The sequence below is a fragment of the Rhineura floridana genome, chromosome 6 (assembly GCF_030035675.1).
Source record: "Rhineura floridana isolate rRhiFlo1 chromosome 6, rRhiFlo1.hap2, whole genome shotgun sequence".
In the NCBI taxonomy this organism is placed as follows: Eukaryota; Metazoa; Chordata; class Lepidosauria; order Squamata; family Rhineuridae; genus Rhineura; species Rhineura floridana.
The window spans coordinates 136,297,521-136,314,853 of NC_084485.1; the positions used below are offsets into that span (position 1 = coordinate 136,297,521).

Consider the following 17,333-nt stretch of genomic DNA (forward strand, 5'->3'; position numbering starts at 1 on the left):
CATTTTTCCAGTCTTTGATTTTTTTTGCTTTGCAGAGAATTATCGATGATATAATTGTTATTTATTCATGAGTCTCCACTGTATCAATCTTTATTCTCAACTCTGTAATTATTGCCTGTTTTCATTCCTTTTCAAGTGCATTGCGGAGCAGATAAAGGCAGATAAGTCATTGTCTTCCCCCTGCTGCTTACAGTCAACACCTCATTGCCCCCTGCTGCTTTCTGTCTGTCAGTTACAATCAACATTTCATTGACATCAATGAAAGGGAATACAGTTGAAGAGCTCATGTATAAAGTAGATCAATAAAAGTATCGCTCATACTATCGATGATTTCAAAGCAAATTTTTTTAAAAAATGAATCTGACAAAAAGTAGAATGAATTGGAAATCAGGTGGGTAGAGTTGCTGCTACAAAATTCTCACCGCAAAGATAGAGAATATCAGAAATAATAATCTGATGGCAAATCCAATTATTGCAGAAACAGAGCCCATCACTAGTACACATAGCAAATAGGTACTCACGTGATAGCCACTCAGCTCCTGCTTTGTTTGCTCCTTTCCCCCCTTGTTATGCAATATCTACTGCTAGTGCTGCCGTTCTCTGTGTGTGCTCTTCTAGTATAGAAAGTCAAGAGAGTCACCATAGTAATGGATTGTATTCCCTCTGAATAGGAAACATAGTGAGGCATTTTGGTGATGGTAAATTTCAGTGCTTAAAGGGCAAGGGTAGGAAATAGCCTTGCAGTGATAGCCACAAAAATGAAGATGGATTGGTGGGAAGGCAAGTAATTGCCCATCTCTATTTGGGATTTCCATATCTGAAATGAATAGAATTGTTCTAGGTAGAGCAAATGTATGCATCTGATCCTGTAGTTCATATAAACCACATATGAACCACTATGGTGTAGTTTACCATATGAACTACTGGATCAAAAGGTTCAAAAAAAGCAGTTATGTGCAAACCCTATTAAAAGCAAATAAAATCTGCCTACAATAATGAGTTTCTGCACATAGATATGTTTTACTGTGTTCAGAAAAGTTTGTTAAATGGTGAAGGAAAGATCACATCCATAATCTCTAATATATATGCGTTTACATGGATTATCACATAGGCATCTCAGTGTAATATCCACTGCTCAGCTAGGCACTCTTCATCCACTACACAATTGTGTGTACAAAGCTGCCTTGTTCTGAATTGGGACTAACTTTGGCGAACAATTCAAGTACTGTGGAATTTGCCTTTTGTGCTTTGCATGACTCCACAGCTCTTTTCCTTCTAGCTATATATAACCCCTATTGCATATTACTTATGTATACTTTTTTATTCTTGTGAAGGGAAGGGGATATTTACTAATTGAATTTATAATAGTTCACTAATAGGCAAAAAACGTTGCAGTTTAAGAACGTGCCTATAGCTCACAGATACTTCTATCAAACTTTAAAAAGCAGGGAATTGGGCAGCTATAGCGAATGCACCAGGGGAGCAGGAGACCTAACCTCCTCTCTGAGATACTGTACTGCGCTACAAATTCGTAAAAACGCAAACGCAATTTGGGTTGGTCTTTCACAGTCCAATCCACTAACTGTTGCTTAGAAGAATTTGGTAACATGTGCCTATGTGCTATACATGCACATCCCTGCCATCAATTAAGATGGTGGCAGAGGCATCAACCCATTAGGGAAACCTGCCACCATCTTCCTTGATGGCAGGCTTGTGCCTGCAGCGCAACTGGCATTTACATCAAGGGAGAGATAGATGGGGCATGCAGGCAGGCGTTGCAAGCCTGTGTGGCAGTACGGGGGTGCCTGGGAGCTCCCTCTCGCAATATGCAGCGGGGTCGGGAGCCGATGTTGCCGCAGATCGTGGAAGGGAGCGATACCCACCCGCCCTAAGCACCACCCCTCTGGCGCCGGCCCTGCCTATATGTATTAAAAACAAGGAAAGGAAAGGATGGAGAATGCAAAAGTTACATAAATGTGAATATTTTAAAAACTCTTAGAAAATTAAAAAGGCTTTTCTGTCTTTGAAGGCCAGAAGAGGAATCAAGATGGAAATGTGGAAGGAATGCTTTAGACTTTGAACAGCTTTGTGTTTTACAGAGATATGGATTAAATAGAAAGGGGCTTGAACTTATTATTTTCCATCATATTTAGAATTTGTATGTTTCCCCCCATGAAGAGCTTGTGCATCTCCTTTTCTGGGAAGAAGTGAACATTATCTTTTGGACATAATGGAAGTGCAGGAATAGGAAGTACAAAGCATTTGTACTTTTGTTTCCCTACATCTATTCCATCTGAAACTGATCTTGGAGCTGCTCACTGAAGCTAAGGGCCAGTTGCTTGGTAGCTTAAAATTAAGAGTAGGGAGAAAGTAGATTGGGATTTGTTGGTATATACTGTGTGTTTTCTAGTTGATCAGCAAGATTTTCTGACTCCTAATTGTTTATCAACAGCAACAACAAAAGAACTTTGCACTTAATCCCTGTTAAATTTAATTCTGCTTAAGATTCAGGAGCAATATTGTGGAAATATTTATACAGATTCCAAAAAGCATGTAACATGACCACTGTTTATCTTGAAATACACAAACCAATGGATTAATTTTTTTAGCCAGCACCACTTAACATTATATTATTTTACTGAGTACTTAGCTAGTGAATAATGGATCTGTTCATAGTCTCTGGAAGGACAGCAGAAATATGAAAGTGCTTTTCTTGTGACTGATGAATTCCTAAAAATGCATTATTGCATCTCTCTGCCATTTGATATTTTTAGCATACTGAGAGAACTCTTTTTTTTACACTTTATAAGGCCTTAAAACAGGTAGTAGCAAAGCCCTTACCCAGCTGCTAATGCTGTTCCTGTAATCAGCTGAGGTTGTAAACTAGCTATTAGTGCCAATGAGATATCTGTAAACAGCATTTCTTTCAAAAGCTGCTGTGATCACACTTTCCAATATGGCAAAAAGTTGCTTCCACATGTTTGAACTGAAGATACTGTACTATCTTACTGTTATTCATTTGTAAGTATAAACTCTTTGTCTCTGTATTCCACTGAGGTATGGTCCCCAGTCATAAGAAATACTTCCAGTTTTCCCTCTGTCTGTTGCTAAGCCACCTTATCTCTAATATCATCTGCGTATAATTTTGGTTCATTTGGTTGTATGCTTTAAAGTCTTCTTTAAAAAGCCATTCCAAATCTGTCTGTGTCCAATTCTTAAAATGAAACTTTAGAAAAGAATCACTGTAAATTTATCAAGCTAAATTATAGGAAGACACCTAAATGTTGACAAGCACTATAATTTCTAAATGTTAAGTTAATTGAATGTGACATTTAACATGAAGTGCCCAGAGAGAGCCTCTTTGGAGGGGATAGGATTAGTTAAGATTACCCAGTGGAGTGTGTTAAATCTTTTGTTGTGGTGTTACATACTGTTGTAGTCAATATTATATTTGCTCAAGTCACGTTGGATTGATATCATCATAATAAAATGAAAGAAGATGGCTGTCAGTTCCCTTTAAGATATTCTGGAGGAGTTTCCAAACTTGTGGTATGGCTGGCCATCTTGAGACACTAGACTTACAGAGAATTTCATGCTTGAAATATAATTGTTATTCTGTACAATTCCTGACTAATAGGGATACACAATTTTTTATTACAAAAGCTAAGAATATCTATCATGTCCTTATGTTTAGGCTGTGGAATGTCAAAGGCTAAGAGGTACTTGATACTTTCAAGAATTTCGTTTTATGTATAGTTTATAGTACATGAATTCTCTTGCAATTGTTTTGACTAGGAATTTTAAAGGGTCTTGTTACAAACTGTTGAAGTAGGTGTTACGTGGTATATACAGTATTTATTTTTTGTGTGCTGATTGGCAGCCTATATAGCATTTGGATGATATGTAAAATAATTGTACCATTCATTAAAACAAGTATAACATTTAAAATGCTTATTGTCTGTTCTGTGTATTTCTGTAGCCCTAAGTTTAATTGTTGGACTATATTTTTCATAATACTAAATAATGGGTTTTCTTGTTGTGATTATGAAGACTAATATATGATTGATTACACTATGCCAGTGCTTTCCTTGGTGGATAAAGACATACTAAAACTAGAGTAGAAAACTGTTCTTACGCTCAGACCAAACAGCTGTTGGTCTGAAAGTTACTTTTTGGGATAGAAGCTTATCTGAGACTAGGAACTTTAATAACTTGATTGGCAGGGAGCACTACTCAGAAATCTTTTATTCAGAATATATTTCAAGATTATGTTGTGCCTCGTAACATAATGTGACACCTTCTTAGTATGGGACTTTGGGAAGGAGTTTTGTTTATGCCTTGTCTTAATGTGCCTATATATCTGTGTTTTGGTTCTTAAACTTGCATTTATGTCTAGAAGTGCTTTAGAAATGATTATTGCATTTAGTGTAATTAACACTTTGACGTAAATTTATCTTTATTTCAGCGAAGCATTTGACAAAGTTTCCCTGTGATAATTTGGCTGATAAACTGGGTCACTGTGACTGGACAATAGTTCTGTCAAGTGGATTCACAGCTGTTTGAAATGCAATACTCAAAAGGGAGTAAGGTTTCAAGAGGGGTGCAGCAAGTCTTTGTCTTAGGCCTTGAATTCAACTTTTTTTATCATTGACTTAGGTGAAGGGGTGGAGTGACTCTCTAATTTGAAGATGGCACAAAATTGGGAATGATAGCTAACAGAATAAAAAAATAATCCTCAAAATGACCTTGATAGAATGGAAAACTGGCTGAAACAAACAAAATGCAAAAGGGGGCAAGGAACCAAATGCATTAGTATAGAATGGAGGATTCCTGGCTTGGCAATAGATGTGAAAAGGATCCCTGAATTGTAGTCAGTCACAAGCTGAACATGTGAATGCTGCATTTCAAGAAAGAAGACAAATTGAAATGGGCTTAGTGGACAGCTACACATCTAGAGGTGTGGCAAGCAAGTCGTATAAAGAAAGGTTGAAGCATCTGGGTATGTTTAGCCTGAAGAGGAAAAGATGGGGGCGGGGGGAGAGAAATGATAGCACTGTTCAGCTACCCTAAGGGCTGTCACATAGAAGAGGACAAAGAGTTGTCTCATGTAAACTGCTTATAGAGGTTTTTGATGATTAAGCAGGATATAACTCCTGTTAAATAAAGTTTAATACATACATATAAGTGCTGCCCCAGAGGGCTGGACTAGATCTAAAAAGGTTACAGCAGTTGAACATTATCAGTGCAGTTTGACAGTGAAACCGGTTACAGCAGTGCATATGTTGGGGATTCTCTTGCTCTGGATTTCCTGCATTGAGCTGAGGTTTGTACTAGACAGACTTCAACTCTGATTCTAACATGGCTTCAAATAAAGCTTCTACTGCAAGGAACTTGATTTTTACTCTTTGTGCCAGTTTTCTAGTAGTTGTATGCAGTTACAGTTTGCTTTTTTCCCTTTCTACTCCATGACAATACGTTCAGTGTTCTGAATTAGTATTACGCATTGGTTTTAACCCACTTAACAGGCTGAGCTCTTCAGAAGCCAGAGAGAGGGAAGACTACTATGGTCCATCTTTCCAAGCTTCTCCCAAATAGTTCAAGTAGGGAATGGGGAAGGAATTCTTGCTGGCTGAACTGTATCCAAGAAAGCTACAGTCTTCCCCCTGTAAAGGGTGAATCTAGGAATAAGATGCAGATGAGAGATCAGAGATTTAGCAGTGAATGCTGGCTGGGTAAGAACTGAGAATCTTCGCACATTAAGGAGCCTCAGTTTATGCTTTCTAGAGGAAAAGGCCCTTGTATTGTTTTAAAAACTATAAATATATTTCATGTTAATACACTGTCATCTAACTCTTTCCTGTAACTTGCCTGTCCTGGAAGTTTGGGCCAGGATCTTCACTCTGAAGCTATCACTACACAAACAGGTCCACAATATATCAGTGGGAAAGGGCTTAGCTCAGCAGTAGAGCAATGTGCTTTGCATGCAGGTAGGTCCCAGATTCAATCCCTGGCATCTCCAGGTAGAGTTGTGAGAGAATCCTGTCTGAAACCCCGTAGAGCAGCTGCTAATCAAAGGCCTGTCTCAATATAAGGCACCTTTCTATGTCCAGTATTGCTACCTATGTATATCTGCTGATCTGCTCTCTGTGCGAATTCCCCATGCACACATAAATAAAAACAAGGTAATTATCAAAACTTTTAGAGAAATGGGGTGGGAGTGCTTCTGGTTTTAAGAACTTACATAGATGGCAAGATACTTACTTGTGCAAGTCTGATGCTACAACAGGAGATCTAGAATTAACTGCACAGATGGTATACTTTGGTACAATTAATTTTTCTCTTAATCATACATCTACTTGAAATTGATCAGCTAAGAGATTCACTATCCTCCTTCCGCTCTCCCTGTTTCTGTGTTGAGGGCCAAACCAGCCAGAACAGGTGGTGGCACTAGCAGTGATTTAGGTCACTCACGGTTCTTGTTTAGCTGCCCTGCTTTGAAGAGTGGGAATATCGTGCTTAGGAAGATGGACCTTTTCTTTCTATACTCTTTACCCAGTATAAATAATCTTATTTATTAATTCCTCTTTGGGTGTAGTGAAAGGTGGGTACAGGTAATGTGACATGTGGTTTGGCCCTGTGACTGTTACAAATGCTAGCATGGGAAGGGGAAAGACACTGTGTCATGTCTTTGAGCTGTATGTACCAACTTCTTCCACAGGACGCTTAATTCACAGTCAAGACCATTTCCAATAGATATTATAATACTAATGACCTTACAAAGGCATGGACTGCAGCACAGAGTGTAGGTTGGGGATGGCATAACTGCAGCTTTGTGCTGTTGATGCTTGCCACTGAATTCCCTAAAACCTGTTATGCTTGATTAAGGTCTTTTTGGCAGCTTGAAACAAGAAACACTGCATGCTGCTTATGCAGGACAGGAATACCAAACTAGCCATCTGTCCAGTCACTTCAGCTGAAATATAATCTTGAAAATAGCTGTTACTAGGTTGGAGGTCCATCCTTGTTTCAGCTATGTGAAAAGGTTTGTATTACTAGGTCCTTAACTGGGAAGCTTATAAATAAGCCATATTTCTGGTTGCGTGTGCTGATAGAAACGCCTCCAGGTGACTAGGTGCGGATTGTTTTCTCTTAAAAAGGAGGTACTTATCTTTTCTCTCAGGCTATCACTGTGCTGCAAATGACTAATGTGGATTGGCTGGCTACCAAATATATTTATGACTATTTGGTGCTTAGGACTGCTATTGCAACCACACCCTGTTTTTTATAATAATTCATATGCTATATGAGCATCAGATGATGTAATGTAAGTAATTGGAACTTGATGTTGTTTGTGATGCAAAAGCAAATGAGTGCTTTAGTATGTACTTGAAATCAACCTAATTTATATACATGTAATCAAAATTGCACAGCAAGGGTTTTTTCTTGTGTGTATGGATTGTTCTTAATGACTGCTGTAGGGAATAGCAGTATATTGAAACTCATGACTTTCTTGCATTCCATGTCTGCAGAATGGAAGATTCTTGCCTGAAGCTTGCTTTAGAAGGGGAGCGGTTGTGTAAAGCAGGAGACTGCCGAGCTGGTGTATCTTTCTTTGAATCAGCAGTTCAGGTTGGAACAGAAGACTTAAAAACCCTCAGTGCGATTTATAGCCAGTTGGGGAATGCCTATTTTTACTTGCATGAGTATAACAAGGCTTTGGAGTATCACCACCATGATCTAACCCTTGCAAGGTAACTTTTGGTTTTGATTCCTTTAGCATCCTCCAGATGTTAACAACTTTTTCTGTTTCTGAGCAAACTTTGTTCAATGCAATATTGACCAGATGTACTAGGCCACATACTGTCCACAACTAGAAAAAATGGTAATGGAAGGTTGTTGGGTATAATTCTGGCAACAGAACTTTGGCTGTGTAATGCAGCTTACCCTAACCATGTAGATGAAATATATTACTGGGATTTTATGAGAGAAGCCACAGAGGTATGGCAGGGTATTATATAAGTAAGATATGCATTGACCACTCTTCAAGAGTATGACACGCTTAATTTGGCTTGGGTCTTATTTGCATTAGTTGTGTGTCACTCTTGTCTTCCATTTGCCCCCACATACCTGAAAAGGCAACCTTAGCTTTATATAAAATATCTACTGGAAATTACTTGTTACAGAAAGTGTATCCTCACACTAATCTTGCATTGTTCTTTTTTTTTTAAAAAAAATACTGGTTTCTTTACCTGAATATCTGATCAATTAGTAGGTAATGCAGCTGGGCCAGTCAGGCAACTGGGCTGAACCTTGGGGCTAAAGTCGAGGTACCCTCCAGTGACCACCAAGAGCTGCAGATGATTTGGTTCCACATCAAGACCTGGGCTGGCATGGGCATGGGGCCCTTACGTACTGATACTGGTTGTCGTAGCATCTTTTGTCCTTATTTTTGAAAACATTTTATAGGGGTGGCCACTTGGCCATGAACATGGGCACAGATTCTCATTTTATTAATTTTATTTTAACAGTGTGTTTTTGTACAACAAAATGATGCTTATTCTCAGATGTGTTTAGCTTTGGGACAGCAGAAGCAAACTCCATTTTATTCCTGTAGCCATGATAGTGCTATGACTTAAATGGGTTTAAAATGTAGAACTGCACATGCTCAGTGCTTCCTTTTCTATCAGGCTTGGGAGACTTTTTTGGCTTGATTTTTGCTCTAATGTACCAAGAAATGTAGAAGGAATGTAGAAGGAGCGTTAAAGCATGGAATGGTGGTGGGGAATTGGGAAAAAGAAACGTTAATTGTATCCTTCTCAACTGAAGCAACATAGGTGGCCTTCTAAAATTACCTGGCTATACCAACCTGCAATTGGCTTCCAGCATATATTAAATTTATTATGCAATGTAATGCACATTTACTCAGAAGTCCCATTGTGTTCAGTAGTGCTTAACATCCTAGTGATTGTTGTAGCCATAGCAATGTACCAGTTGAACCAATGTTAAATGTCTCCAAGCAGTCTCTGCTAAGCCATTAACTGAAATTCATTTGTCGTCATGGATTGTCTAGAGCAGCATTACCCAACCTTTTTTGACCCAACGCCCCTTTGCAAAATCTTTTTGTGCCCAACGCCCCCTCAGATTAAGTATATGCCGATGCTTCCTATTCTTCCCTTAAAATATGAGTAATACATAAAAGGTATTTTCAATTATTATTACTGATCATTTTTATCATGCCTTTTTATTGCACTTAGATTACACATTGAATTCTTAGTATGATTTATTAATATACATACATAAGCAAAAACTAATTAAGTCCACACAGTATGAACCAATAGAATGCACTGTGTTAGTTAACAATAAACTCATTCAGTTTACCGGCATTGTTTCGTTAAACAAGATCATTTAAACATCACAGAAACAACGGTTAGCGAGTGTGTCTCATTCCTGAAGAAAACCAGTGAATAGCTGACTGTTTGCGTCACCCGTTTGCACACGGCACTCATCCGTTGGAAGAATGTGCCCTCCACCAATACACCCAGCTTATCAAACACTCTCTCATGATTGGTTCCAACATCCTTCAAGACAGCATCGGAACATTACCTAGTGCCGGGGCATGGCTAATATCCCCATTCCTTGATATGACACTGGCCGCTATTCAGAATTTCTTTACTAAAGTGCACACACTATTTATAGTGTTATTTCCATGAATTGAGACTTCAGTACATTCTAACTGGGGACAAAACAGTTTTAAAATTAATGATTTGTGTATTAAATAAAATTAAACTTAAATGCTTCAACTGTCGCATCAGACCGCCAAATGTCAATGCCCCCCTAATGAACCCAAACGCCACCCTAAAGTTTGTAGTCATGCTAATGCCCCCCTGAAAGGCTGTAATGCCCCTGGGGGGCGCTACCACCCACGTTGGGAATCGCTGGTCTAGAGTATAGAAATAACACTACTGAGCAAACATGCTCAGGATTGGGGCTCAGTTGTGTTTGAATTGTGATGAATCTATGGTTGCTAATGTGGATGATCTTCAATGAGAAAATAATTCTGTTTAAAGTAGATTGAATTCCTACTTTTATTTTACAAAAGTAGCAGCAGTGAGTATTTCCTTCAATTTTCAGAACCATTGGGGACCAGTCAGGGGAAGCTAAAGCGAGTGGCAACTTGGGAAATACCTTAAAGGTTCTTGGAAATTATGAAGAAGCAATTGTCTGCTGTCAGAGGCACCTTGCCATTTCTAGAGATCTAAGTGACAAGGTAAGAGTGATTGCTACAGTTGGCACTATCAGAAAGAAATGACATGGTATGTGCATTTAAATAGTGCTACATCTACATGCAATAGTACAAGTGATTCCAATTTTGGTCATTTCACCAGGTATTTTGTAGCTCCTCCCCCCAAATTTGTCTGTTTTTTAAAAATGTGTTTCTATGGGAGTTCTTTTTTGTGCCCCCCCAAGGCCTATCAAACTGTTCTCATAAGGCTATCCTGCTGTGGTACAGTGACTCCTGCTGAATCTCTGTTGGCAGAGCATTCCAGAGAACTGGGCTGATGACACTCAAGGCTCGATTTTGTGTCAATGTTAAATGAGCCTCACCAACTTGAGGGACAACCAAAGCTGCTCCTGCAGATGATCTCAGTGATTGAGCTGGAATATAAGGGTTTAGGTGGTTCCTATGATACCCTGGACCTAAGTTGTTCAGGCCTTTATAAATTAACACAAGAACCTTGAACCTGGCATGGTAGTAGATGGGTAGCCAGTGTAAATATTTTAAGAGAGGTGTCACATGTTGGCCATGTGCCCCCATCAGCAGTCTGGCCACAGCATTTTGCACCAGCTGAAGCTTCCAAAGCAGGCCCAAAAGCAGCCCCATGTAGAGTGCATTGCAGTAATCCAGCCTTGAGGTTATCAACACAGAGACTATAGAGGACAGGCTACCCCTGTCCCCGGATGGCCATAGATGATGAACCAGAGAAAGCTGGTAAAAGGCATTCCTTGCCACAGAGGATACCTGGGTCTCTTGTGACAAAGATGAATCCAGGAGTACCCCTAATTTACAGACCTGCTCCTTTACGAGGAGCACAACCCTATCCAGAACAAGTAACTCGGCTATATCCCGGACATGGGAATCCAAACAGCCTCTGTCTTTCCAGGATTCAAGCACCATTACTGGCCCTCATCCACTCCACTACAGCATTTAGACACCAATCCAGAGTGTTCACAGCCTTTCCTGATTCAGATGTTACGGAGAAATAGAGCTGTGTGTCACCAGCATACTGCTGAAACCTTTCTCCAAATCTCCCAATGGCTTCATATCAGATGTTAAATAGAACTGGGGAGAGAATAGTACCCTGCAGAACCCCATAGCACAAGTGCCAGGGGTCCAAGGAACATTTACCCGGTGCTACTCTCTTGACGCAGCCCTGTAGATAAGAGCGGAAGTACAGTAATACAGTGCCTCCGATACCCATCCCATTGAGTCAGTGGCATCAAATGCTGCTGAGAGATCGAGCAGAAGTAGCAGGGTTGCATTTCCTCTGTCTCTGTCATGGCAAACATCATCCATCAGGTTGACCAAAGCTGATTCTGTTCCAAAACTGGGTCTGTATCCAGATTGTGATGGATCTAGATAACCAGTCTCATCCAGGAATACCTGCAATTGCTGTACAACCACCATTGCTACTACTTTTGCCAAGAAAGGAGGGTTGGCAACTGGCCTATAGTTGTTATACTCAATTGGATGCATTGTGGGCTTTTTGAGAAGTGGATGCACCACTGCCTCTGTAAGGGCAGTGGGCAGGGACAGTGCCAGAGGGTGGCCAAGTCGGACCCTGGCCGAGGGTCCCTGCGGCCCAGAGGAGCCCCTCCTTAGGGGTAGGAGGGTAGCTCTCCTGTTCCGCAGTGCACGGCAGCATCAGCTCCCAACCCTGCCACGGATTGTGGAGAGGGGGCTCCCAGGCACACACACCCAATACAGTCAGTGCAGACTTCCCTAAGAGGCTGATGCCCCTGCCACCATTTTGGTTGATGGCAAGCATATGTGCACTGTGCACACGTCATTTACAGGGACAGGAGAGGTAGGTGGGACACGTGGATGGTTTTATTAGCCCCACACCACCTGTACGGGGGGGTTGGGCTACGGCACTGCCAGCTAGGGGCATACTGGTGCCAAGGGCCCAGGCATGCCTGGTGCCAGCCCTGGCAAAGGGCATCGCACAAAGATGCATTTACCTCACCATTTGCCCATTCAGTCACCCCATTCCATCTAGTTTTAATCAGCCAGGATGAGGAAGGATCTAATGAACAGGTGGTCAGGCACATCACTGCAATCATTTTGTCCACATCATCAGGGCATATTAACTGGAAGTGATCCCACAACACTGAGTTCAACGTTGAATTGGACACCTTGGCTGGAACTGCCAACATAGCATCTAAATCACTTCAGAGCCAAGCGACTTTGTCTTTGGAAATGTTTAGCCAGCTAGTTACAGCTAGATACTATGTGCTGCAGAGATCTGCTCCCCCCGGTCAGGAATGACCATCTAGTGCCCATCCCTCATGCAAATTACCATCTCATTTTAGTCTGCAAGTATAGTGAACACATGGAAGAATGCAGCTGTACAAGAAAAAGCAACTGGCAATGTATTGAGGCAGTATGTTTGGGTTGTCATGTCTTGGAACTTATGTCCAACGGCTGGTCTAATGCAGGAGTATTATATATTTATTTATTAAATTTAGATCCTGTCCTTCCTCCAGAGGAGCCTAGAGTGGCAGACACATGGGTAATAAAATAATATAATTACAAAAAACATAAAGCCATACTGAAAACATTTTCAAAAAATTAAAAACCATCAAAAACATTTTAAAACAAAGCTATCTGAAAACACCTAACATGTAGCCAGTGTGGTCCTTTCCAGATGTTGCTGGACTTGCAACTCCCATTTTTCCTGACCATTGGCCATGTTGACTGGGGTTGTTGGGAACCATAGCCCACAAAATCTAGAGGGCACAACATTTGCTGCCCCTCTCCTAGGCTGTTTCAGACATGGGGCTTATTGTGCTAGTTTAACAGATTAAAATGATGGTGCTTGTGTCCTAATTTGTAAAATTCCTTTCACACTGCAGCACCGGTTGTGTTAAGGAACAATAGTTTTTTCAGCTGATATATCGGCATTTCATGCAACTGTCTTTCACACAGCTGCAATGAATGTCTTCTTGTCGTCCCTCATCCATTATACACATGCGTACTGTATTTCCCCACTGTGTAGGAGGTTTAAGATCTCGTCCCATTGCCATACAATCCCTCTCCCTTTAGCATCTGACTTTTTTGGGGGGGTGTATAAACAAGGGTATGTGTGGGAAATGCTACACCAGAATTCTGGTACAATTTTTGTCAGGCAAAAAACCCAAAAACAAAAGCAACCCGTTTGCCTAAAAGTCGGGAACACACTGCATACTGAGATGCTCGTCACATGAGCAGCTACAGCAATTTTCTGGTTCTCAAGCTTGCAAATTGATTGTTGCTGGTATTATTTATCACAAAAATTAGCGGTAAACTTGCACTATGTTCCACTAGAATTCCAGAACTTGCTTGTATGTTGTGTGAACGGTCAAATATAATGCACAAATTACCAGAAATCCTCAGAATAACAGAATAAAATGCAGTGTGAAAACAGCATTAATACATGTAATATGCAGAGGACAAAATAGCATCTCATTCTAGATCTCTAACCTTTATGGAAACCAGAGTACCAACCCAAACTGATCTTAAATAGGCTATTTCAGCATATTGCATTTTTTAAACTCCTTTTGTGCCATTCATCTTTGTTTAAAAACAAATAGGTGTAGGAATATGCATATTACATGAACTATAGGAGATAGTTTATAATAGAGTACTTGTTAGCACCGGCAGGTTCTTGAGAACTCCAGTTTTTATATTCTAAAAACTTAGGTTTTGTGCCTGCAAATCTAGGATGGCATGTATTTCCTCATTTGAATTAAAGGAGGTCTGCGTGAAGTTCCAATAGTCTGCAGATGTGGCACCTGATAAATATTTTGCAAATAGAGCATTCTTGGGCGAAGCTGTGATAAAGAGGCTTATCAGAATTGCAGGAACAGAGTTCTTGTTTAATATAATGACTTGACACCTTTTGTTGAATATTTGAGAAACTTGGTTTTATTTGTCTGGCTGAAAGTGCCCATAATGCAGTAAGTTTGAAATTTCTTTCTTTTTATTTTTTTTTAGGTTGGAGAAGCAAGAGCACTTTATAACCTTGGAAATGTATATCACTCCCAGGGTAAAAGTGTAACTTCTGCAGGTACCCATGATCCAGGGGAGTTTCCAGATGATGTTAAAGCTGCATTGCGGAAGGCTGCAGACTATTATGAGTAAGTAACTATTGAGGGGGGGACTATTTTTTAAAGCAGAGGATAGAGCTTAATATAGCAATTATATCCTTTTAAACTGTGTTTGTCTTTTTAAAACTGAGCTGCTATTTCTTCCCCGCTGTATAAGAAGCCCTTCTGGGTTAAAACTTAGTTAAAGCCCAAACACAAAAATAGATCCCAAAAATATACAAAACTTTCAGATAAATCCAGAGTCTAAATTTCTAGCTCTTCCCCTTGTCTTCCCAGTTGCACCAGCTTAATACCGGCTGCTAAAAATGCTCCTGCTGATGAATTTCTAAAGAGAAAAATGTCAACAGTTATGGAGCAGCTGTTATAAATGCTGTTTATGTCAGTTTGCAAATGAACTTAGTGCACAGATAACGTAGTGTAGGACACACTTTCAGTTGATCATAGCAATCACAACAGTATGTAGTATTTTATTCAAGGTTTTTTGAGTTACAAATGTAGTCTTACATTGTACCTGGGATGGTACTACAAGTCAGTGAAGTCAAATGCTGTGTGGGTTGTTTGTTCTGAACAATCTTCAAGGGCTACCATACATTGAATGCATTACGGAAGTCTCACTTTGAGGTTGAAAAAGCATTATATCAAATAGCTCACTGAATTTGGAAGAAAAAATAGTCTTAGATGGAAAAGCGCTGTTGGTCACTGCCAGTTGAACCCCTTCAATTATGCAAATACTTTTCTATCCCAAGTCACAAGATCTGTTGACCGCCAGTTTTGCCTATTTGGCTTCAGTCTAGTCATCCACATACTGTTTCCAACCCATGATCATACAATTTATGAAGGAGGAAAATGAAGAAAATTCTGTTTAGAACTTGAATAACACCAAAAGAGGAGCAAGTTTAGTTTCATTCTGTCTAAGCTCTTCCAAGCTCTTAGCAAAAATCTATACTGCCATCAGCTGGCAGTGTATAATGTGAAAATGAGAATTTCTACTAGGCGTTAGAGTTAAGTAGACCTTGTTCTCATTAGGAACTTCATCCTCTGAATTCTTAGCATCTGCACTACCCTACTTTCGCAGGGTAGTGAAGCCTGATTCATACAAACATTTTTTTTGCATGAAAAAGTTATTAATAATTGATTTCCTCCTACGTCCATCCTATTTTTCCTGAATGTCACAATAAAGAGAGGTGGAAAATGCATGACTTTTCGATGAATTTCTTCTCTTCTGCAAACTGACCACACGTTGGCAATACTGCAGAATCTCACTTTAGGTATACACAACAGCTTCTCCTCAAGGGGAGGATGACTATCAATTTGGGTGAGACCCCTGCTCCTGGAAGGCAGACTCTATGAGTCCAGTTTACCTCTATGAGTCCAGTGATTTTTGAAATTACAAATTTTAGGGAGGGCTTATACAATTGCTTCTGAAAAGTTTTGGAAGCTATGAAGCTCTGCTGTTCTGACAGAAACAAGTTTGCCTGATCCAAAGAACTGTTTTGGATCATGACTCTTACAAGGGTGGAAACATAAAACCACCTAATATTTATGATTTCTGGCAAAAATTATTAATATATCATGGTCATACAGTCAGGCCCTTGAAATGTAAAATCTAAACATTTTCTTGTAGTAACAGGAAGAGGAATAACTTTCATGATTGTTAGTTGTATGCATCTTTCTAACATAGCACTTAATTTTTTTGTTGTTTGTTTCCCTATTCAATAGGGAGAACTTGACAATAGTGACAGAGCTGGGTGATAGAGCAGCCCAAGGACGTGCCTATGGAAACCTGGGGAATACTCATTATCTTCTGGGCAACTTCAGGAATGCTGTTATTGCCCATGAACAGGTACAAGAAGAGAGCTATGTTCACACATAACATTAAGCCAGAGTTAATTTCAACAAAACACAATTTATCTCATGGCATCATGGCTTGTTTCTCCAAAGTTTGTTTTGTTCTTCAGTTGCTCTTGCCTTGCTGTGTAGTTTGACAAGCATCTGGGGTAGGGTGGCCAAACAATCCACAGTTAACCAATCCACTGTTTGGTTCTGATATAATGCCAAACCATAGTTAAAACAAGTCACAGTTTTCAAGCCAGAAAACAAACAATTTTTAGTCTGCTGGACTTGATCAAGCCATTTAAACAATTTGCTCTGCGGCTAAAGAAGCCATGGCTTGGTGTATTGCAAACCCATGCCAGAGTATGGTAATGGTTTCCATTATGATGTATTGTGCATCTGGCATTTAAGAGGCAAGTTTTATTATCGGTTAACTCCTAGTGATGCAAAGGTAGTTGTTTCTTCAGGGCTCCTCCTTAACAGAGAATCTGTAACAATGTTACAGATGTGCTGCAGAAATATCTTAATTCTTTATTTAAAAAAAGTAAATTATGCTGAATTTGAATGCAGGTAGCTGGGATTCTCAGAGGTTGTGCCTCATATTGAATTCCATACTCTTACAGCTCACAATTATTTATTGGATATTGACGTAAATTGTTTTAGACGGGATTTGAGAATTTAGAAGTTGCTTTGCTTTAGAATTTAGAAGTTTTACTTTGAATTGTGCAGGAGACAGATGCTAGTCCCTTTTTCTGGACACAGTAATGGGCATATGGGTTCTTAGATGGAGGTGGTGGTTGTCTTTTAAAAACCCGTTACAACATTTGACAATAAAACTTTTATTTTTCAGCGCCTTTTAATTGCAAAAGAATTTGGAGATAGAGCTGCGGAAAGAAGAGCCTACAATAATCTTGGAAATGCTTATATCTTCCTTGGGGACTTTGAAACTGCTGCTGAATACTACAAGTTAGTCAGTTTATTGTTTAATACTATTTTGATAGCTAACTCAAGTTCTCTGTAATCTAATCCTAGTTCTCATGATTAAGTTAGGCTAAAATCTGGAGGAAAACTATCTGGCAAGTAGGCTAGGCTCAGAGATAACATGCCTTGAACATCCAGAGAACTTTATGTGT

General features: G+C 39.7%; 1 protein-coding gene across 3 annotated transcripts in view; it reads left to right on the top strand.

The window, feature by feature from the left end:
* GPSM2 (G protein signaling modulator 2) overlaps positions 1-17,333 on the top strand; it is a 52,419-nt gene that overhangs the window by 16,669 nt on the left and 18,417 nt on the right. For all 3 annotated transcript variants that reach the window (XM_061633904.1, XM_061633903.1, XM_061633905.1), the window contains 5 exons: positions 7,530-7,751; positions 10,132-10,267; positions 14,255-14,397; positions 16,087-16,210; positions 17,051-17,166. In XM_061633904.1, the coding sequence (XP_061489888.1) occupies positions 7,530-7,751; positions 10,132-10,267; positions 14,255-14,397; positions 16,087-16,210; positions 17,051-17,166 (741 nt within the window). The remainder of the gene's footprint in view (positions 1-7,529; positions 7,752-10,131; positions 10,268-14,254; positions 14,398-16,086; positions 16,211-17,050; positions 17,167-17,333) is intronic.